Here is a 19352-nt window from a genome sequence, read left to right on the forward strand (position 1 = left end):
CCTGGGGCCTCAAAGTCTCCTGGCTCCCTCCCATACTGCACTCTTCTTCTGAAGGTCAAACAGAATACATCTGACAGACAGCTGTGCCATTTTCTGCTGGTTCAGTATGGGGGATGGGCAACCCCAAGCAGGTCTTGTAAATTCACCTTATCCACCACCCAGACTGTTTCCTGTGCTCTCTGCCTCTCCAGCTCCTCTTTCTCTCCCATCCACCCATCCACCCATCCACCCATCCACCCATCCACCCATCCACCCATCCACCCATCCACCTATCTGGTGTACACATTCTTTGCAAACAACCTCCCCAGGGGTCAAGAGCATGTGCACACCGTGTGGGTGACTTTTGGGGACCATGGAAAAACGGAGAGTAGGGTGCCTGCCGGTAGGGGGCGCCCACTAGCTATCCCCAGACAGTTGTTGCTTTGTGGAAGTGCAGGCCCCGAGTGCCATGTCTTCCTGTTCTTTAGGGGAAACTGGACTCCTAGATTTTTAGATGAGGCTCCCAACTTTAAACGTTGGCAGCATACTCACCTTTTTCTAAGACACAGTAAGGCGAACACAACATATTTGTAGCCCTCCCGTTTGCAACCTCTCCGGCCAGGCCAAGGTTCAAACTCTTCATTTCTGTCTTCACAGAGCTAATCACCAGTGTAGAGGCAGACACCAAGATACTTGGTGTTTGGAGATATAACAAAGAGTGGGAACGTCGGAAGAGTGTTTCATTAGGATTTGAGAAGTCAAAGAGACTTCATGGAAGAGAGAGTGCTGAAGACTGACAGACGAATGAATAGGAGTTTGCCCAGCAGACAGGCTAAGAGAGGGCGCCCCAGGCAGAGGGAGCGGCCCATGCAAAGGTGTGGCAGTATGAGTGAGCATGGCACTCTGGGAACTGTATCTGGAGTACCAGGGTACAGACCACGTAGGGCACTACTGTGTCCGGGAAGAAGGTTGCCCTTTTTCAGGGCAGTGGGACCAAGCCAGCCATGGAAGGCAATTGAGCCCTACAGGTGCTTGGCGGTGCAGTAACCGAAGTGCCCTCGAGGTGGCGCGCACGAGTAGCAAGCCAGGCCTCCTGGTGCCTCTGCTCTGACCTGGGGCCGGAAGATTTTCTAAGCGCTTAGTGGTATCAGACAGAACACAGGCTGGTGCTGACGCGGACACAGGCGGGAAGCAGAGGGAAGCAGTGATCAATCCAACCCTCCGCCTCTACCCCATCAGTGATGCCCTTTCTGCAATTTGACTCAGTTCCCAGTTCTCTGCGTTGAAAGCAAAATGAGCGTGGCTGCCTGGAATGCCATTTAGAAACAAATTCCAGCCTACCAGTCAGCTCCTAGCCAAAAAGGGGCTCTGGGGGCCCGGGGGTGCCTGCCAGAAAGATGGGAGAAAACACAACAAGCAGCCCAGCCTCGCCCAGGTAAGGGAACTCTGGAAAACTCTGCCTTTTAGAGCCACAGCGAGATGTGTTGAAAAGAATTAGGAAGATAGGCAGACTTAGATTTGCAGTCTGATGCTTCCATTTGCTAGTTGGATGACCTTGGACAAGTTAGTTCAGCCCTCTGAGTCTCAGTCCATTGACCTTTAAAATGGGGATAATTATGACCACCTTTCGAGGTTACGGTGAGGGTCAAATGAGGTAATGAAATGTTTAGCGCTGTTCCCAACCCATGCAGGTGCTCAGTAGGTAATAGTACGCACACTTAATGCAGCAACCTGTATAAATGGCCTAGTGGTTCATTTCTAGAATTCTCGTAGATGCTTTAATTCTCTTAACAACTGTTTATGATGGGTACTATTGTTATCCCCACCTGCCATGTGAGAAAACTGAGGCACCTGGAAGGGAAGGTATTCACTCTAGGCCACGTAGCTACAACGTGGTGGTGTTAGGCCTTGAACCTGAGAACTTGGCTTTGGAGCCTGTGTTCTGAATAAATATACCACCGATTGTAGGCATTTCTTAAATGACAGGTTACTATTGTTTGCTATTATGCCTTCGTCAAGCAGCACCCTCGGGCTCCCCCTGGTGGTTCCCCACTGCTGACTCCCAGACACTGAGGATGTGGTGTGGGCCCCGCAGGACAGCGAGGGGTTAGCCCCAGGAAGAATCTGCATCTCCATCACAGTTGCAGGAGATGAGCTGGCTTAGCCTGTGGGAGGTGACAGACACCGGCTCCGAGAGAGATCCTTCTCTTAAGTCACTGGCCTTCCAAAGAGGACCTGTCCCTGACCTAGCTCATCTCTGGCTAGACCCCTGGGGTGTCCCTTGCACCTCTCTGTGGCCAGCCCCCTCAGCCCATTCTGTATTCAGTCATCAGCAAAGGTTCATCGAGTAACCACCAAGAGCACTGTTACAGCTGCTGGAAGGCAGTGGTGAACCAGCCAGTGGGGTCCCTATACCGTGGAACCTGTAATCTGCAGCGGAGGCAATGTTTACAAACACATAAACAAGTTAATTATAGACTTGGTTAAGTGCCGTGAATGCAAGAAATTAGGTCATGTGCTAGAGAGTTACAGGGCAGTCTGCTTGGCTGGCATGGCCAGGGAAGGCCTCACTGCAGAGGTGGTATTTGGGTCTGACTTGTGGGAAAGAACCAGTCGTAGGAAGATCTGGAGGAGGAAGAGCTTTCTGGGAAGAGGTGCCAGCTGTGCAAAGGCACTGTGGTGGGGGGACAGGTGTGCTCAGGGAACAGAAAGCAGGAGGGCGGTGAGGCCTCAGTAAACAGTGAGGGGGGAGTGGCAGGAGATCATGTCAAAGGCAGGCAGGGGCCAGATGTGAAGGGGCTGGGGAGCCTGGGTGAGGAATTTGACTTTATGCCGAAAATAAGTGCAAGCTGTTAGAATGTCAGAAGCAGGGGAATACTGGGACTAGGTGGGAGTTTTTGAAAGCCCTCTCACCCCTGCCAAGCTGTTGTGTGGCAAGTAGATTGTAAGGGAGGCAAGAGGATGCAGGGAGACCAGTTTCAGGACTCTTGTGGCTGTGCAGGGGAGAGCCCAGTGGCTGGGACCAGGGTGGGGTGCAGGGAGAGTCGCTGGCTGCAGGCAGCCCCTGGACTCTCCGGTTTATGCCCTTCCCAGCCTTCCCTCACCCACACCTTCCTCTCCTACTGAAATCTGACTCCAGGGAAGAGCTGGTCGGATCACAGCTCCCCCATCCCTGTGCCCCGCTGCCAGGACACCCAGTTGTCAGGCGGGGTTGGGTAGAGTCCAGGATAATTTAGTCTTAGAACAGTAAGGTTCAAACAGCAGATAGATAGATAGATAGATAGATAGATAGATAGATAGATGGAAAGAAAAGCTAGAAATCCCTTTGGAGAAAATTTTTGGGAATTCGAAATGTAAACCTTTTAAGAGCAGAACCTTCCCTCCCCAGCCTACCCCACTCCTGGGCCAGCAAAGAGACACCTTGGAGGGACCTCAAGGCTCCAGAGGACACATCAGTCCCTGTGGCCCAAGGGCATCTGTAGTGACAGAGGGGAGCCAAGGTCAGGCCAAACAGCAAGGGCTGGGAGATGAAAAGGTCACTGGTAGAATTCACAGTGAAAAGCGCTCCACGGAATGTTGGGTGGGATTTTCTTGTAATCCCAGATTTCTAACACAGGGAAGCCTGAGCTGCTCAGTCAGCCTCACTGTCAGACACAGGTCCTTGGGTCTGACTTTTCAGAAGCTCAGCATCATCTTCCTACAGGGAAGAAGTGCGTGCATCCACAGCTCCAGGGCTGCCTGGTGCAGCTGCCCCAGCTTTGCACTGTGCAACTCAAAGAGGTACCCAGGTGACCATGTGAATGGCGCCCCCTGGAGGTAGGAAACACAGCCATCCTTTGGGACCTTCCCCAAGGGTTCAGTGTGGAGACCCTGGATGGAGGGAGGAGAGGTCCTTAATTTCTTCAACTCTGATGACTCAGTGTCTCCTAGGAGGCGTGAGGGCTGGCTCGAAGATCCTGACAGGTTTCTGGAGAGCCAAGAGAATAACGCAGAGACACGTTGCCTGCCTGCCCCTCCCCAGAGTAGTGCAGACTCTGCTCTGAAAGGGAGGGAGCTGTATGGCTACCACTCCGTCCTCTTAGCTGTAAAGTGGGGCTGGTAACTGGTGACTCTCTGGCCTGCAGAGAGAAATAAAGAGCAACAGGCAGTGAATGGTGGCTTTTGTTGTGACCATCCTCAACAAGCCCAAGAGTTTGGTTGAATCCCTTCTCTCCACTTCCTTCACCCTCAAGCCCCCAGCTACCCGGAGCCCCTTGATACTGCCCGTGCATCTACGAGCTCTCCCATCACCCAAACTGAAACTCTGTACCCACTAAACCTTCACTCCCCAAACCCCCTCCCTCTGCCCCTGGCAACCACCGCTCTGCTTTCTGTCCCTATGAATTTGACTTCTAGGTACTTTATGTAAATGGAATTATGCGCTATTGGCTTGTTCCTATCTTGCTTATTTCACTTAGCATAATACCTTCAAAGGTCACCCATGCGGTAGCATGTTTCAGAATTTCATTACTTTTCATGGCTGAGTAGCCATCCACAGCAGGTAAATACCACATTTTGTTTATCCACTCACCCACCAGCGGACAGCTGGGTTCCTTCCATCTTCTGCCGACAGCTCCTTGACAGCAGGAAGACAGGAAGCCTGTTGGAGCCAGCAGCACAGTTACTGCTCATGAAAAAAGGGTTTCTCATTACAAAAGAGGATATATGTTTTTTTGTAGAAGACTTAGGAAATATGTATAAGCAAAAGAAGAAAATGAAAATGTCTTATATTGCCACCTCAGAGAGATAAGTGCTGTTAATATGGTGTTACGGTATGAATGTTATTGACCCCTCCCTCAGCCAAATCCATATGTTGAAGCCCCAATGTGACTGAATTTGGAATGAAGTCCTTTATGAAGGTAATTACGGTTAAAAGCGGTCACACGGGTGACACTTGACCCAATAGGAGCAGTGGGTCAGTGACTCAGAGGAGGAGACACCTTAGCGCTCCATCACTCTCCCCCTGCCCGTGAGGACAGGGTGAGGGGGTGGCCATCTGCGAGCCGGGAAGGGAGCCCTCACGCGAGACCAAACTGACCGACACCTGACCCGTCTCTGGAACTGCGAGAAGCACATTTCTGTTGTTGTTTTTTTTAAAGATTTTATTTATTTATTTTTAGAGAGAGGGGACTAGAGGGAGAAAGAGAGGAAGAGAAATACCAATGTGTGGCTGCCTCGTGCGCCCCTTGCTGGAGACCTGGCTTGCAACCCAGGCATGTGCCCTGACTGGGAATCAAACCAGTGACCCTTTGGTTTGCAGGCCCATGCTCAATCCACTGAGCTACACCAGCCAGGACTCATTTCAGTTGTTTAAGCCCCCCACCCCAGTCCAGTGTTTATCATGGCAACTCAGGCAGACTAAGACACACAGTTATCTTTACAATCATCTGTGCATATATGCCCATATATGTATATGTATGAATGTTTATTTGTGGCTTTGTAAGCCAAAGCCAAAATGGCACCATTCTTAGGCAGTGTATTATAGGAGTTAAGATGGTAAGGATTGGAATCAGACAGGCCTGAGTTCAAACCTCAGTGGTGTAAGTCTCCAGGTTTGCCTCCTCGTCTGCAAATGGGGCTGGTAACAGGACTTACCTCCTAGGACTGCCGGGATGGTTACATCGGAAAGGGCTCCTCCAGGGCCTGGCACAGTGCCTGGCACAGTGCCTGGCATGTGGAAGAAGCCAGCCCTCTTCAACGGTGGCACAGTCACAATTCTCTAGACTGTCAGCTCCTTGTGGGGGGCGGAGCTTTTCTGACTTGTCTGCTTTCTCCCTTGTTCTTAGCACAGTCCCTGAGAACAGGTTCCTAATAAATATTTAGTGAATGAGTGAAGGAAGGACTCAGTGAGAGCAGAGAGGGAGACAGAGCAGCTCGCACAGGGCCCAATGACTGTGGTTGTTGGTGTGGTCTCACTGTTCTGTAGCCAGTCGAGCAGCGGGGGATGCAGAGTGTGGGTCCCAGAGTCCACCTGCCTGGGCTTTAATGTGGGCTCTCCTGGTTTCCACATGTGTGACCTGTATTTAAAATGCATCTCGAAATGCATCTCTCTATAGAGTTGCACTTTAAAATGCAACTCTAAAATGGAGACAAGAATAGTGTCAACCTCTTGGGGTGGTTGTGAGGGTTAAATGAGATAATCCATCTCAAGCACCTAAAATAGTACCTATCTCATAGGGCCGCTATGAGGGTCACAGGGGATCATTGCTCAGTAAATGCTTTACTTGCTTAATGTCAGAATGTCGATTTTGGATTGTCATTCTCAGATCAAACAGCAGCAGATCGAAAGCAGAGACCTCCCCCAGGACACCCAGCAGCCCCTCGAGCCCCACCTTTGCCCCCTCCCTCTGCCTCCTGGCACCCTGCTATCTCACAGGGGACTCGGTCCGGGACAAGTGTGTGGAGATGCTCTCGGCGGCCTTGAAGGCAGATGGTGAGAGGGCCTGGGCCGGGGATGGGGGAGGGAAGGCTCCCCAAGGGCCCATGAGATGTGGTCTTTCTCAGGGCCGTGGGAGTAGCACAGGATGCCACAGTCCCCGGCACAAGCAGGCTTCACTGCCAAGGTCATGTCTGGCTGATGCCCGTGTTTCGGAATCTCTTTTAGATGATTACAAGGTCTATGGAGTCAACTGTGACAAGATGGCATCAGAAATCGAAGATCATATCCTTGAGTTTTGCCCAGGCTGTGGGTGCCTGGACTGTCCAGCAGCAGGTCTCCCAAGTGTAGGGGACCCAGGACACTGGACAGGGAGGGAAAGGGCTCTAGGGCCAGCCCCCTGCTCTGCCCCTGAACTAGAGTTCTTAATTCCAGTGAACATTTATTGTCTTGTACCTGCTGGCCTCATGCTAGGCTGTTTATGAACAGTGTACCTCACTCAGTGTTGAGAACAATCCACAAGGTAAGTTTCCTCGTTAATTTTGCTGGTGAGGTTACTGATTTTCAAAGAGATGAAGCCACTTGCCAAAGCTCAGGCGGCAAATAGTGGCATAGCCAAGACTGGAACCCAGAAAGTGTGATTCCAGATGCTGAAGGCTCAGCTGCTGTGCCAGACAGGCTGTGTCAACATACCTGTTTGTGTAGTTTGTGACATCAAGTGGTGAAGTGGACAGAGAAAACAGCATGTCTCCTGCTCAGCCTTGTCCCTCTTCCAACATGTGAAGATGGCAGCCCCCACTTTTTACTCCCTGGTGTGTACCAAGCACTGTGATGGGCAATGGACACACTTCCTCCCTCTGTTCATTCTCGTCACAACCTCTGGGAGGCCAGGACTGTTGTTCCCATGTCACAGATGAGGAAACTGAGGCTCGGGAACTGCTGGTCTCAGAGCTGGACTGAAAACCTTGGTCTTTGGATCCCACATCCTGGGCTTTTCATATTCCCCATTCTCTCGCTCTCTGAAAAGGGCCATTGTGGGAAGGGGAGGCGACCACCCGGGTGACGTGGGCCTGTTGCACCAAAAGATCCCTGGCTTGGAGTAAAAACTTCCTCAGCACTGCGCCCCACTGGGTGAACGCTGGAATTTCTTTCACCCGAGACAAGCTTTGTGTGTCAAGGCGGTGTGGAGAGAGGGGACAGAATCCCCAGGAGAGGGGCCATCTGAGTGTCATGCTGAGGTGTGAGTGACCCTTTTGAGGCCTCTTAGACTGTACCCATGGAGCTCAGCTGAGGGTGGGGTGGGGCAGGGGCCTGGTCCCATCACCCGCCCAAGGCCATGCTGATACCCTCCAGCACATCGTCTGGGATTTTCTCTCCGCCATCATTCAGTTACTAACCGGCACGTCCTGAGCTACCCAGTACCTCATCAAATACATTGTCACGATTTCTGACTAATGCAGAACACTGAGCGCCAGCTTCCTCTTCATTTTCTCTGGCACTTGTCCCTCCAAGCAGGTCCTTTCCACCTTGTAGCCCAGCCGGAAACAAAGGTGATCCAGTCCATGGTCCCGCTCCCGGCCTTCCCTCTCTGTTTTCTCCCTCCACCTAATGTCCTTCTTCCGAAGGAAAAGAAAGCAGAGCTGTGTCTACTCTTTAGCCCTTTGTTCTTAGATGGTGGGAGGTCAGGTTTGAGGGCTTGAATGTTCGTCTCCCAAAAAAGCCCTGTCCTCTTTGCAGCGACCCTGGACTCACCTGGCAGCCGTGGGGCTCACATGTGCTCCTCGGAGGGGTCAGTGACTTGCTGGCCTGCGCTCTGCCTCCCCCTCCCCCGTGATCTCAGGAAACAGAGGGAGGTATTGCCAGCCCGCCGGGCCCCATGTGAGCAGACACACACCTCCAGGAATCCCACGCACAGATTTTTAAACAAACTTCTTGGCTTTCAAATGAATGATGGCATATTCTTTCTCTTTGCATTTTTATTGTACAAACAACATTAAAACAACAAAAACAGAAATGATACCACCTTCTTCCCCCCACTTCTGGCAAGTCAGCTGTTTCCACTTGTCCACACTCCCTGCAGTCACTCTCTCGTGTGTGGTATTTCCCAGCAAAGGCTTCGTCTTCCTGGCTCCCCTTGGCTTGGGAGACGAGAAAACGGGCTGTGTTCCCCACGCTCTTCCAGAGAAGGGGGTGGGAGGCCCGTCCGGGATGCAGCATCTGGACAGAGGTCACTGTGGGCCTTGGCCCGGGGCAACTTCCTGCTGGGTGAGTGGAGAGAGCATTACCATTAGGAGGGATCTGGCTTCCAGCCCTGTCTCTGCTGGGAATTTGCCCCGTGACCTTGAGCAAACGCCTGTCCCCTTCCTAAGCCTCAGCTTCCTCATCTCTTAGAGACATGACTCTGACCGGCAATCCCCAAAGTAGGTTCCAGCGAATGGTGATGGGTTTTACCAGAGAACCGGGAGCACCAGATGCAACGAACCTCCTCAATTTCTTTATTGTGGCTCTTCTTACAGCCTCAAACATGTGGCTCCTAATCATGTGTTTCTCTGCCAGCTGAACCCACAACCTTCGGTAACTAGAGGTGATCTTCATCATCATCATCTTAACAGCCCCCAAATGCTGAGCCTTTGATGTGTCCCAGACACCATGCTAGGTGGTCACGCAGCTTAACGCACTGAATTTTAGAAATAAGGAAACGGAGGCACAAAGTGGTCATGTGGCTCACCTGAGGTCATACAGGAGGCTCAGACGAACTTGGGGTGCCCATTCCCGGAGTCCCGGACACCACAGTGCTTGCCATGGAGGCGTTTCCTGTCCCTGACACGTGACTGACCCCAAATGCCCAGCTGAAGTCCCCTCAAATGTCACAGAAGCGCCTGACCTCCCTGCTAGTCCAGGGAGAGGAAGAGTTGGCCCCGAGTCCCCTCCCTTCAGGGAGGGGCTCCCCATTCTCCTGTACCCCTCCGCGACTGGCTGGCTGGCCCTTGACCATGTCACATATCTACCAGGAGCTCAAGAGCACAGACATGAAGTACCGGAACCGCGTGCGCAGCCGAATTAGCAACCTCAAGGACCCCAGGAACCCTGGCCTGCGGCGGAACGTGCTCAGTGGGGCCATCTCCACCAGCCTCATTGCCAAGATGACAGCAGAGGTGAGGACCATCGGGATGGTGGACACGGCTAATGCATATTAGGCACCGCGCTGGCACTTTAGACACACTGGCCACTTCTGTCCTCACACCAGCTGAGATAGAAATGTTTATTCTCCCCGTCTCACAGATGAGGAGGCCAAGGCTCAGAGGAGTTCAGTGATTTGCCCGCACACACAGCTAGAAAATACTCCAGCCGGGAGGCAGGCTGTTGGGCCTCAGAGTGCCCGCTCTCTGATGCCTTGTTATCTGCCTCCCTCTGACTCATTCAGTCCTCTGTCCCATTACCCAGCGCCGGGCCCAAGCCAGAACAGGGGTCCCCATCTCCATGGAGCACAGTCCAAGGACAGGAGATGGGTGTACTTACAGATACTGTATGTGTACAACAGGTGGGGAGTGCCATAATGGGGCCACCATGGGAACGTACAGGAAGGAAGGGCTGATCCAGCTTGAAAGGGTCGGTAAGGGAAGGAAAAGGCAACAAGCCTGTTTGAGAACCTTCAAAATTTGGGGGCTGTGCCAAGCTGCCTGAGTTTGAATTCTGCCTCCGCCACTTTGCTGTGTGATCTTAGACAAGCCACTTAACCTCTCTGTGCCTCAGTTTTCTCATCTGTAAAATGGGAATAATAATAATGGATATCTCATAAGCAATGAGTGAGTTTAGAAAGTAAATACATGAAAAACCCTCCCCAGAAGTAGTATATAATAGACCCATTCACCAACCATTTCATGTAACCATTTCATGGCTTTAGAATAAAGTGGGGAACTTGCCCAAGTAGACCAGGGTTCTAGTTCTGCTTGATTTGCACTATCTGATCTTTTTAGGCAAATAGCAATATATGCTCAGAGTTACAAATTGCAACTTGGCTTTACAGTGTCTGCTCCTTTCCTGCAAGGTGGGCTGTGACTTTTATGGCAGCCCAGCCTTGTGCTTATTTCTCTCTGTGCCCCACTCTGTGACTCTGGGCCCCTCTGCTTCTCTTCCCATGAGTGTGGTGGGAATCCTGTCAAGAGACTGTCTTACAGGCAGTTCCAGAGCCATGTTGGGAAAGCAAGCCCAGCAGAACCAGGAGCAAGGTTTGGCACAGGTTTGAGCCAAACCCTGCAAGTTCCCAGAAGCTGGAGGTCAGAACAGAGCTAAGTGTCTGGATTAGAACAAAGACAGGCCCGAGAAGTCCCAGCAAAGCAACTGGCCAAGCCAGACACATGGATGAAGTCAGGCCCCACCCAAGGACTGTTCGCTGAGACAGGGCAAGAGAATTGGGCCATCAACCCAGGCCCAAAATGAGGACAGTGAGCCAGGAATCTAGCAGGCCGCAGACAAGGGACTGCCAGGGCCAGCTGCCAAGGACCCCCCTCACTGCCAGCAACCCAGACAACATGGATGCCAAGATCTTCCTCCTGGGGTCATCTTTTGCTCCAGACAGGAAGTTTCTACAAGAAATATAGGACCATTTTTGCTTCAATAAGAAAAGTAGCAGCATGAGGCTGGGCTGCTCACTGTTTGCTCTGTGGCTTAGAGGATGTCGGCTCCCATGGGGGAGAGCCTGGGACAGTGATGCTTATACAGACAGATGTCCCTCCCTGCGTCCCTGTGTCTCCCTAACTCCCTTTCGGCGTCTCTTTCCTTGTCCACGAGATTCCCTCCTCCTTTCCATCTTCCCCTCCCTACCAGACACGTCAAAGACTGGCGTAGATTCTGAGATGTCCGTGGGAACTGCCGAGGGGCGTACTGGCTGCTCACCGCTCACCCAGCACCGAGACCAGTGCCCAGCACATTATGAGTGCGCAGCAAATATTTATTGAGTTCACCTTTGGGGTCCTTCTCCTACCTTCCTTTTCCTCATTCTTCTTTCGTACTTTCTACGTTATTGTACTTACTCCATGTGTCTTGGGTGCTGCCTCCTTGTAAATGAGTCAGGGCAGAGGTAGGTAAATGGACTGGCGGGTGAGCAGACAGATTTTTTTTTTCTGTTTTTATTTCTTTTTCTTTTTTTTTTTTAAAGATTTTGTTTATTTACTTTTAGAGAGAGAAGAAGGGAGGGAGACAGAGAGGGAGAGAAACATCAGTGCGTGAGAGATACATCAACCAGTTGCCTCTTGCATGCCCCCAGCTGGGGACCTGGCCCACAACCCATGTGCCCTGACCAGGAATCAAACCGGCGACCTTTTGGTTCTCAGGCTGGTGCTCAATCCACTGAGCCACACCAGCCAGGGCTTGTTTTTATTTCTCAGGGAGCACAGAAGACTGTCTTTCCATACTGGATTCCCAGCCCTGTCTCCTATATTCCTCATCCTGAGGCCACTCCAAACGCCCTTCCGCAAACATGTCATTCTTGTCCCCTGATCTTTTGCATGGACTATTTTCTGTGTCTAGCGTATGCCACCTCCCTCCCCCAAAATCCTGCTTGTCTATCAAGACTGGGTAAGGTGTCAGCCTCTGTACTGAGCCTACTCTGTTCCCAAGCAGTTAGCGCCCACCCCAGGGTGGGCGGGTGCTTCCCAGCACTTGGTGTGCCTTTGTTTCGGCACTTCCTAAGCTCTCCTGCAAATGCATGGCGACTCCACCAGATTGGCATTTCCTGGGCACGGGAACCAAAGCTCATCCGAATCCTGAGGGCTGAGAGGCAGGGCAGCTCAGGAGGACGCCTGTGCAGCTCCTCCCAACTCTGTGTTCAGTCACATTGCATTAGTAGCTGGAAATTGGCTGTGGTGGGGATATTTACACCATGGAAACGGGTGAAGACTATACAGATCAGCCACCCCTGCAGTCGAAACTGGTTTACCAGCACACCAGTGCAGTGAAAGACATTCAATAAATCGGCCTCCAGTGGATTCTGATTGAACGGCTGCATTATGCTCTGGGGAATCTCCCCAGATTAAAGTCAGATTATAACTGCCCCAGATTATAAACCCCTTTGTTTATATCACTTTGGCTTGACTTGTTTTTCTGTATATCCCGTCATGGGTTAGGGCCTATTTGTTGTATTTAACACAGTAGGCTTTATTTGTTTTTTAAAAAGCCTCCCCTGAGGGTATGTTTGTTTAGATTTTATTTATTTATCTTTAAAGGGGAAGGGAAAGAGAAAAGGAGAGAAATATCAGTGTATGGTTGCCTCTCGCATGTCCCCTGCTGGGAATTGGCCCACAACCCAGGCATGTGCCCTGACTGGGAATTGAACCACAATCCTTTGGTTTGCAGGCCCGCCCTCAATCCACTGAGCTACACCAGTCAGGGCCCGAGGATATTTTTTATTATTGAATTTAGAGAGAGGGGAAGGGAGAGAGAAACATTGATCGGTTGCCTTCCATACACACCCTGACCAGAGATCAAACCTGCAACCTAGATATGTGGCCTGACTGGGAATCGAACCCCCAGCCTTTTGGTGTATGGGATGGTGCTCCAACCAACTGAGCCACCCAGCCAGGGCAACACAGTAGGATTTAAACATTTGTATGAACCAGAATAACTTGGGGACACTAATAAAAATGCATATTCCTGGGCCTGCTCTTTAAGTTTTGGATTCCTAGGAATCTGCATTTTGTTAAGAAGGTCAAGTGGTTCTAATACAGTGGTCAGCATTAGATTTAGCGGCCACTAAAATCATTTGCCCTTCATGCCAACTCTGTTCTCAGTTTAAAGAGTTAGGGTAACCCTGGCTGATGTGGCTCAGTGGACTGAGAGCCAGCCTGCAAACCGAAAGGTCCCTGGTTCGATTCCCAGGGCACATGCCTGGGTTGCAGGCCTGGTTCCCAGTAGGGGTGCACAAGAGGCAACCACGCATTGACATTTCCCGCCTCTCTTTCTCCCTCTATTCTCCTCTGTCTAAAAATAAATAAAGTCTTTAAAGAGTCAAGGTTAAAAGCAACAATGAAAATATTTAGGCACTACCAAATCCTCACTCATTTTAGCATTAGCCCTGCCGTCCTTCTTCCCTCAAACCAACCTTAACTAGAAGTCTCTTTGGTTTGAGTGTTCTCTCCGCCCTCCTCTGGCAGAGGTAGAGTCGGATGGGAAGGGAGATGGATAAAGAAAGGAAGGACTGGGATAATGAGGACACTTGGTGCCTGCAGTGTGTTTGACACAAGACAGGAGAGTCTGTTCTGTAGGAACTTAGAGATGTCCTGTGATGCACTGACAGGTGAGCAGTTCGTGGTGTGAACTCAGGTGCTTCAGGTGCAGGGTGGGTGGGGACAGCAGCAGCAAGTCACAGTGAGACCATGGTTCCCACAAGGCTGAATGGGCTGGACAGTGATCATAGCTCGGACAGGCTGAGGGTCATGTCCGGACTGGAAGGATAAGGAGAACATCATAGACCAGATGGTCACTAGTCAAGTCAGCTCCAGGAGGAGGGTTCAGGCAGGTGCCCAAGGCCCTGGCAGGCTGGGTGAGCACCAGCTCTGAGGAAACATAGGAAAGAGTGTTGACCCAGAACAGAAGCTGTTTGCCTTCTGCTCTCCTGTGCACACCCTTCTGCACTCGGCCCAGCCACAGCCCCCAAGGTTTGCCCTTCCGCCCAAAGGCAGAATGGAGACTCTCTGGGTACAGCCTTTTCCCATCTGGGGCAGGGCCAGGAGTCCAGGCCTCCCTCCAGCTCCTTGTACTCCGTCCAGCACATTCCCCCTCCTCTGTTCAGGCTCTCTAGAAACCACACGTGGGGCAGGACCCCTGGGACCCCCTGGCCCTGAAGGGCAGACTTGTTTCTCTCCAGGAGATGGCCAGCGATGAGCTGAGGGAGTTGAGGAATGCCATGACCCAGGAGGCCATCCGTGAGCACCAGATGGCCAAGACAGGCGGCACCACCACTGACCTCTTCCAGTGCAAGAAATGCAAGAAGAAGAACTGTACCTATAACCAGGTAAGGTGAAGAAGGGAGAGGCCCATGATGGAGGAAGCTGTAGGGGCATAGAGATGATGAGCCAGAGAGAGCTCAGGGAAGAGCCAGAGGGGGAAAGGGTTAATACTCCAGGCTGCAGAGAAAAGGGCAGGTCTTGCACACCAGTGTGGCTTCTAGAAAATGTTCTTCTGCATGTACAGTCACCCAGATTTGTATGGAGGAGGCTTGGCCAGTGTGTTCTGGCTGGGCCTGAAGCAAGCCGGGGAGGAACCAGACTCATCGGGCACAGAACTGCAGAGTCGCCGACAGCTGGGAGGGAATGTGGCTCTATACGACTCAGCTCCCTCACTTTACACACAGGGACACTGAGGCCCCAACAGGCAACAAGCTTTGCAGCTTTGTCCAAGATGGCAGAGATGGTTGGTGGCAAAGCAAGTAATAAATCTAGATCTAGACCTTTCTGCCCCCAACTCTGTGTGTAAAGCCTGAGGCATTTAGCCCTGAGCCCTAAGTGTGAAGCCCCCTGCCCCTGTGTGGGGAGCCATGTAGGCTATGGAGGCGGCTTCTCCAGTTTAAACACCAGAAAACCACCCCCTGTTGTGGGTGGCACACGTTATGACCTTGGGGCACCAATGGTCTTGGATTCTAATTGGTACCTAGTCATCCTGGACTATGGTCGATTCACTCTCCCACCTGTCAGTGAGCAAGATGTATCAAGAACACCCTGCCAGTGGGGACCTGTGGCTACAGTAGACATACAGGTGGCCTTGCCACTCAGGAATCATCCCCCAGAGAACGCCGATTCAGGAATTCGGAGATGTTTGTGTAAGCTCCTGCTCTCCTCCGAGACGCTGCCCTGTGGAGGGGCGGGCTTCCTGCGCCTGCCCTCCTGCCACAAGTGCGCTGCCCATCAACAAAGTTTTCTCTGCACAGAGGAACCCCGATGTCATCCTTCCTCAGGTGTCTTTGCTCTCCAGGGACAAGGCTGTGCTAAGTCATGTCCTTCTGGCTGTGCTCCCTCATTAGCTGGGGGGCTACCTCCCATCCCATAGACTCCCAGCTGACATCAAACACGGTTGAGCAAGCTACATGATCTCTGGGGGTGCTTCCAGCTCACCCAGTACGGCATGTGCAGAGGAGAGTCGGGGAATAATTCCTGTAGGAGATGAGTCTTGAGGCAAGAGAAGTGTGATCAGTTCAGAAAGCTCAACAAGAGTGAAAGTACAAAGGCCAGCCAGTGAGCTACTGAAAGTGAGCTGATGGACCTGCAGGAGGACAGGAAAATACACCTTAATACACGTCACAGAGTTCTCAGTGATAAGGGGGAATGCCAAAGTGGGGTGGAAATAACAGTGCTGAGCTCTGGGATTTGGACCTACTACAGACAGTGGGAGCTATGGCAGGTCCTGGGGCAGGGGAGTGACTTCATGAGTGGTCTGTCTCAGGTGCAGACACGGAGCGCTGATGAGCCCATGACTACCTTCGTCTTATGCAATGAGTGCGGCAATCGCTGGAAGGTCTGTATCTTTCTCCGTCTCCCTACCCTCAACCTTGTCATCCACAGATGCTGCCCCACATAAGGAGTAGTGTACCCACAGCCAAGAAGGGCCTTGTGCACACGGGGCTTAGCGGCCTGTGCAGAGTGGGTGTGCAGAGCTAGAGATCAGGGAGGGTTGGTGGTGGTGAGGCAGGGAGAGAGGGCACGAGCACGTTTTCATCTTGGAAGGCACCCGGCTGGGATGAGAGCAGCAGCCCATGATTTATCAGAGGATGGGCAAAACTGTCTTCTCAGTGCAGATGGAATCCGTCGTTCCCCACCCCCCACCCAGATCCACAGAGGAAAAACAATAGTGCTCTGCTGTGGACCACACCTCTTTACAAAGTGTTTTAACAGATGTCGTTTCCTCTGAACCTGGCCACCTCCAGAAATGAGGAAGGCTGAGCCCTGTCAGAGGGCCTCGCCACCCCCCACCCCTCACTCCCGAGTCATCCTCCCTTGCCGAGGCAGCCCCAGAGAAGCTCACATTACACTAGGCTGCCCCAGCTCCTGCGAAGACAGAGGTTTTGTTTCCAGACCTGGGAACCGAGCAAAACTTCTCCAGAGCGCTCCTTCCTGCCACGTGGTCATGTGATTAATGTCAGTTTCCAGGACCACGTGACTTGCTTGTGCTCTGTGTGGTGTCTGGGCCACAGGGCAGACTGCTGACACTCCAAAAGTTCAAAGGTCCTTAGCAAGGAGCCCCGGACTGAGCATGGTGCTGGGAGGCAGAAGCCCTGGCTTTGGGTCTCTAATCAGCCCTACTTGCTGTGTGACCCTGAGCATCTTACTCACCTCCCTGAGCAAAAAGGGTGATGACCATGCCTTTCTCCAAGCCCCACGTGAAGATGGTTACATATGTACTCACACGTTGCAAACAGCTGTGAGAAGTGTTCCTTTATGATACTACTCTCACTGTTGGATGAGGACATTGAGCTACCAAAATGCTTAACAAGCAGAAGGTCACACAGTCGGGAGCACTGAAAGACGAGGCTCCAAATCCTGGTCAGCTGAGTTTCTACAGCCAGGGGACTGTGTGTTTTCCCTTCATCCACTGAGCACTGAGGGACAGGGCCAGTAGAGCGGCCCAGGGGTTCAGGGCGCGGGCTTCGGCATCAGGTTCAAATCCTGGTTTTATCACTCACAGTGACTTGGCTAAGTGACCTGAGTGCTCTCGGGCTGAATTTCCTCCTCTCTAAAGTGGAGGTGTTTATATCTAGCTCCCAGAGGTGTTGTGGGGGCCAGGGAAATAATGTCCGTGAGGCATTAATAGGATCTTTGGTAGCTCGTATGCTGCCTTTGTCAAAATAGGGAAAGGTGCCCCTGCTTCCAGGCAGCCGCAGCCTTGCACCAGGGTGCAGAGCTCGGCAAACGGAGCAGAGCCTGAGTTCCGGCCCCAGCTCGCCCCTTTGCCAGGCTGTCTTGTGTGGTGAACAACCTGTATAACCATAAAAAAAGCCCCGGGCACCTACCTACGTTCCTGGCACATGGCAACCAGCACTCTTATTGTTCTGTTTGTCACCTACTAGCGTTGTGGGAGCTTCGGCAAATCACTTAACCTGAGTTGCGTCTTTACCTGTGAAAATGGGCGTGGCTGCGCCCACCTCCCAGGGCAACCGTCAGGACGAAATGAGTTAACACATGCCAACACTGCCTATTGCAGATGAGCGCTCACTAAGCGATGGCCCTTGCCATTGTCCCTGTTGGACAAAGGACAGTCTGCCTACTGCTGACTGTCCAGTTCCTCCCCCTCATCCCCATTCGCCGGAGAGGCTGGGCCCACTCAAGGTGGCAGCTACATGGCTTCTGACACCATTTTCAGACAGTGTCCATTGCCATTGGGAGGGCCTAAAGTCTAATCAAGTGATTAGTGATAATCACAGATATTTTGAGCATGAATGGAGAGCCCACCACATGTCTGGCATCAGATTTCCATTCATTCATTACTTGATACCCTTCTCCCATTGGCCGGCATTATGATCCCATTTCACGGATGAGTGATCTGTTCGAAGTCCCACAGCCAGTAATGGTGGAGCTTGGATTTGGACGCTGGTCCGCGTGGCTCCCGCCCTTCCCTACTTTTCCATGTCCTTTCCCTCTGCCCCTAGCCTCCTTGGGTAATACAGGGAAAGCTCTAAAATTGTGTTGCCTTTCTGGTTTTGTAGTTCTGCTGATAGACCTGCCAGCCAGGATTTCAGTGAACAAGTTGAGGAAGAACAAAGAGAAAGAACTAAGCCATCATAACTGGAGAAAAAATAAAAATGAAACTGAAAAAAAAAATGCTGAACTCTGAATGGGGCACTAGGGATCAGAGGGAGAATCCTTCCACAAATTAATCATCGGTTACTGATAAGACTGGCTAACAGAGGGAGCCTAATTAGGCGACCATGCTAAGAGGTGTCAAATCTTTGACGGTAGCTGGCAGACCTTTGCTTTGGGTCCCTTCCCTCACATGTGAACTTCTCAACCTTTTTTGAGTTGCAAAATGAAAGACTGACGCAAGTCTTACTGCGCCCCACCCCAGAGTCACGCACACGGAACCCTGCAGCCTCTGCACAAATCTGCACCGCACAGGGTGATTGTGCATGGTGATTTGGCTCCGGCGGACATGACTTCCATGCCATGTCGGAAGATTTTTTCCCCCTACTCTGCATCTTTATCTTTTCCCAAGCTCTGTTACTCCCTGTTCATAGCTGGCTTTGGGGCCTTTGAGTCAGGGAGCAGATTATCTTGAACTGAGTCTTTCCACCTGAAGGGTACAGTGGTGCCCTCGGTTCCCCTGGAAGGTCCTGAGCCCCACGCCCCAGACTCTGCCTTGGCCCTGGCAATGTGTCCTTCCTGCGCTATCTGGGGCCCAAGCTCCAGAAAAGGTCTGCAGGGCAAGGGTTCTTTGTCATGCTTCTGCCACGGTGACGTCGGCTTACTTTTTTAGCTGATAGGAAGGTGCTTTAGTCAAAAGTCTTCTGGGAAAGACCTGGGAGCAGGTCTGGTGGGCCTGTCTGGGGTCTCCTTCTCTCAATGCCCCTGGCCTTCTGGCAGCCCAAGCCTGAGCCTCCTGGGTGCTGTTTCCTGAAACGGCTCACGGGCAGGAGCCCATGAACTCCTGGGAGCCTGGGCAGGTCACTCGCCCTCTCTGAGCTATTTCCCTACGTGCAAAAACAGGAGTAGTGCTGGTACCTACCTCACAGGGTGACTGTGCAGAGGCTGCTGGGTCTCCATCTGTCTTGGTACAGCCCTAGGGCAGCTGCCTGGAGGAAATTCAGCCAGAGTTCTTTACATGCCCTGAGCATCACCCACTCTGAATTGGTGACCACCTTCCTCCTTCCACCCGCCTAGTACCTCCTCCTAGATGAAGCCTGTGAATAAACTGTGTACAGAAATCTGCCACCATCTTCGGTTTTTCAATAGTCAAATTTGGGGCGGGTCCTTTG

At 52.0% G+C, this 19352-nt stretch overlaps 1 protein-coding gene across 1 annotated transcript in view; it reads left to right on the forward strand.

The window, feature by feature from the left end:
• TCEA3 (transcription elongation factor A3) overlaps nucleotides 1–19301 on the forward strand; it is a 35953-nt gene extending 16652 nt beyond the window's left edge. Inside the window, exons 6-11 of the mRNA XM_053660281.1 lie at nucleotides 6285–6451; nucleotides 6623–6678; nucleotides 9394–9549; nucleotides 14259–14405; nucleotides 15830–15901; nucleotides 18087–19301. Coding sequence (XP_053516256.1) covers nucleotides 6285–6451; nucleotides 6623–6678; nucleotides 9394–9549; nucleotides 14259–14405; nucleotides 15830–15901; nucleotides 18087–18095 — 607 coding nt within the window. The 3' untranslated portion in view covers nucleotides 18096–19301. The remainder of the gene's footprint in view (nucleotides 1–6284; nucleotides 6452–6622; nucleotides 6679–9393; nucleotides 9550–14258; nucleotides 14406–15829; nucleotides 15902–18086) is intronic.
• Nucleotides 19302–19352: the final 51 nt, after the last annotated feature.

This window comes from Artibeus jamaicensis, unplaced genomic scaffold (genome assembly GCF_021234435.1).
Source record: "Artibeus jamaicensis isolate MK-2021 breed Jamaican fruit bat unplaced genomic scaffold, CSHL_Jam_final scaffold_847, whole genome shotgun sequence".
Lineage (NCBI taxonomy): Eukaryota > Metazoa > Chordata > Mammalia > Chiroptera > Phyllostomidae > Artibeus > Artibeus jamaicensis.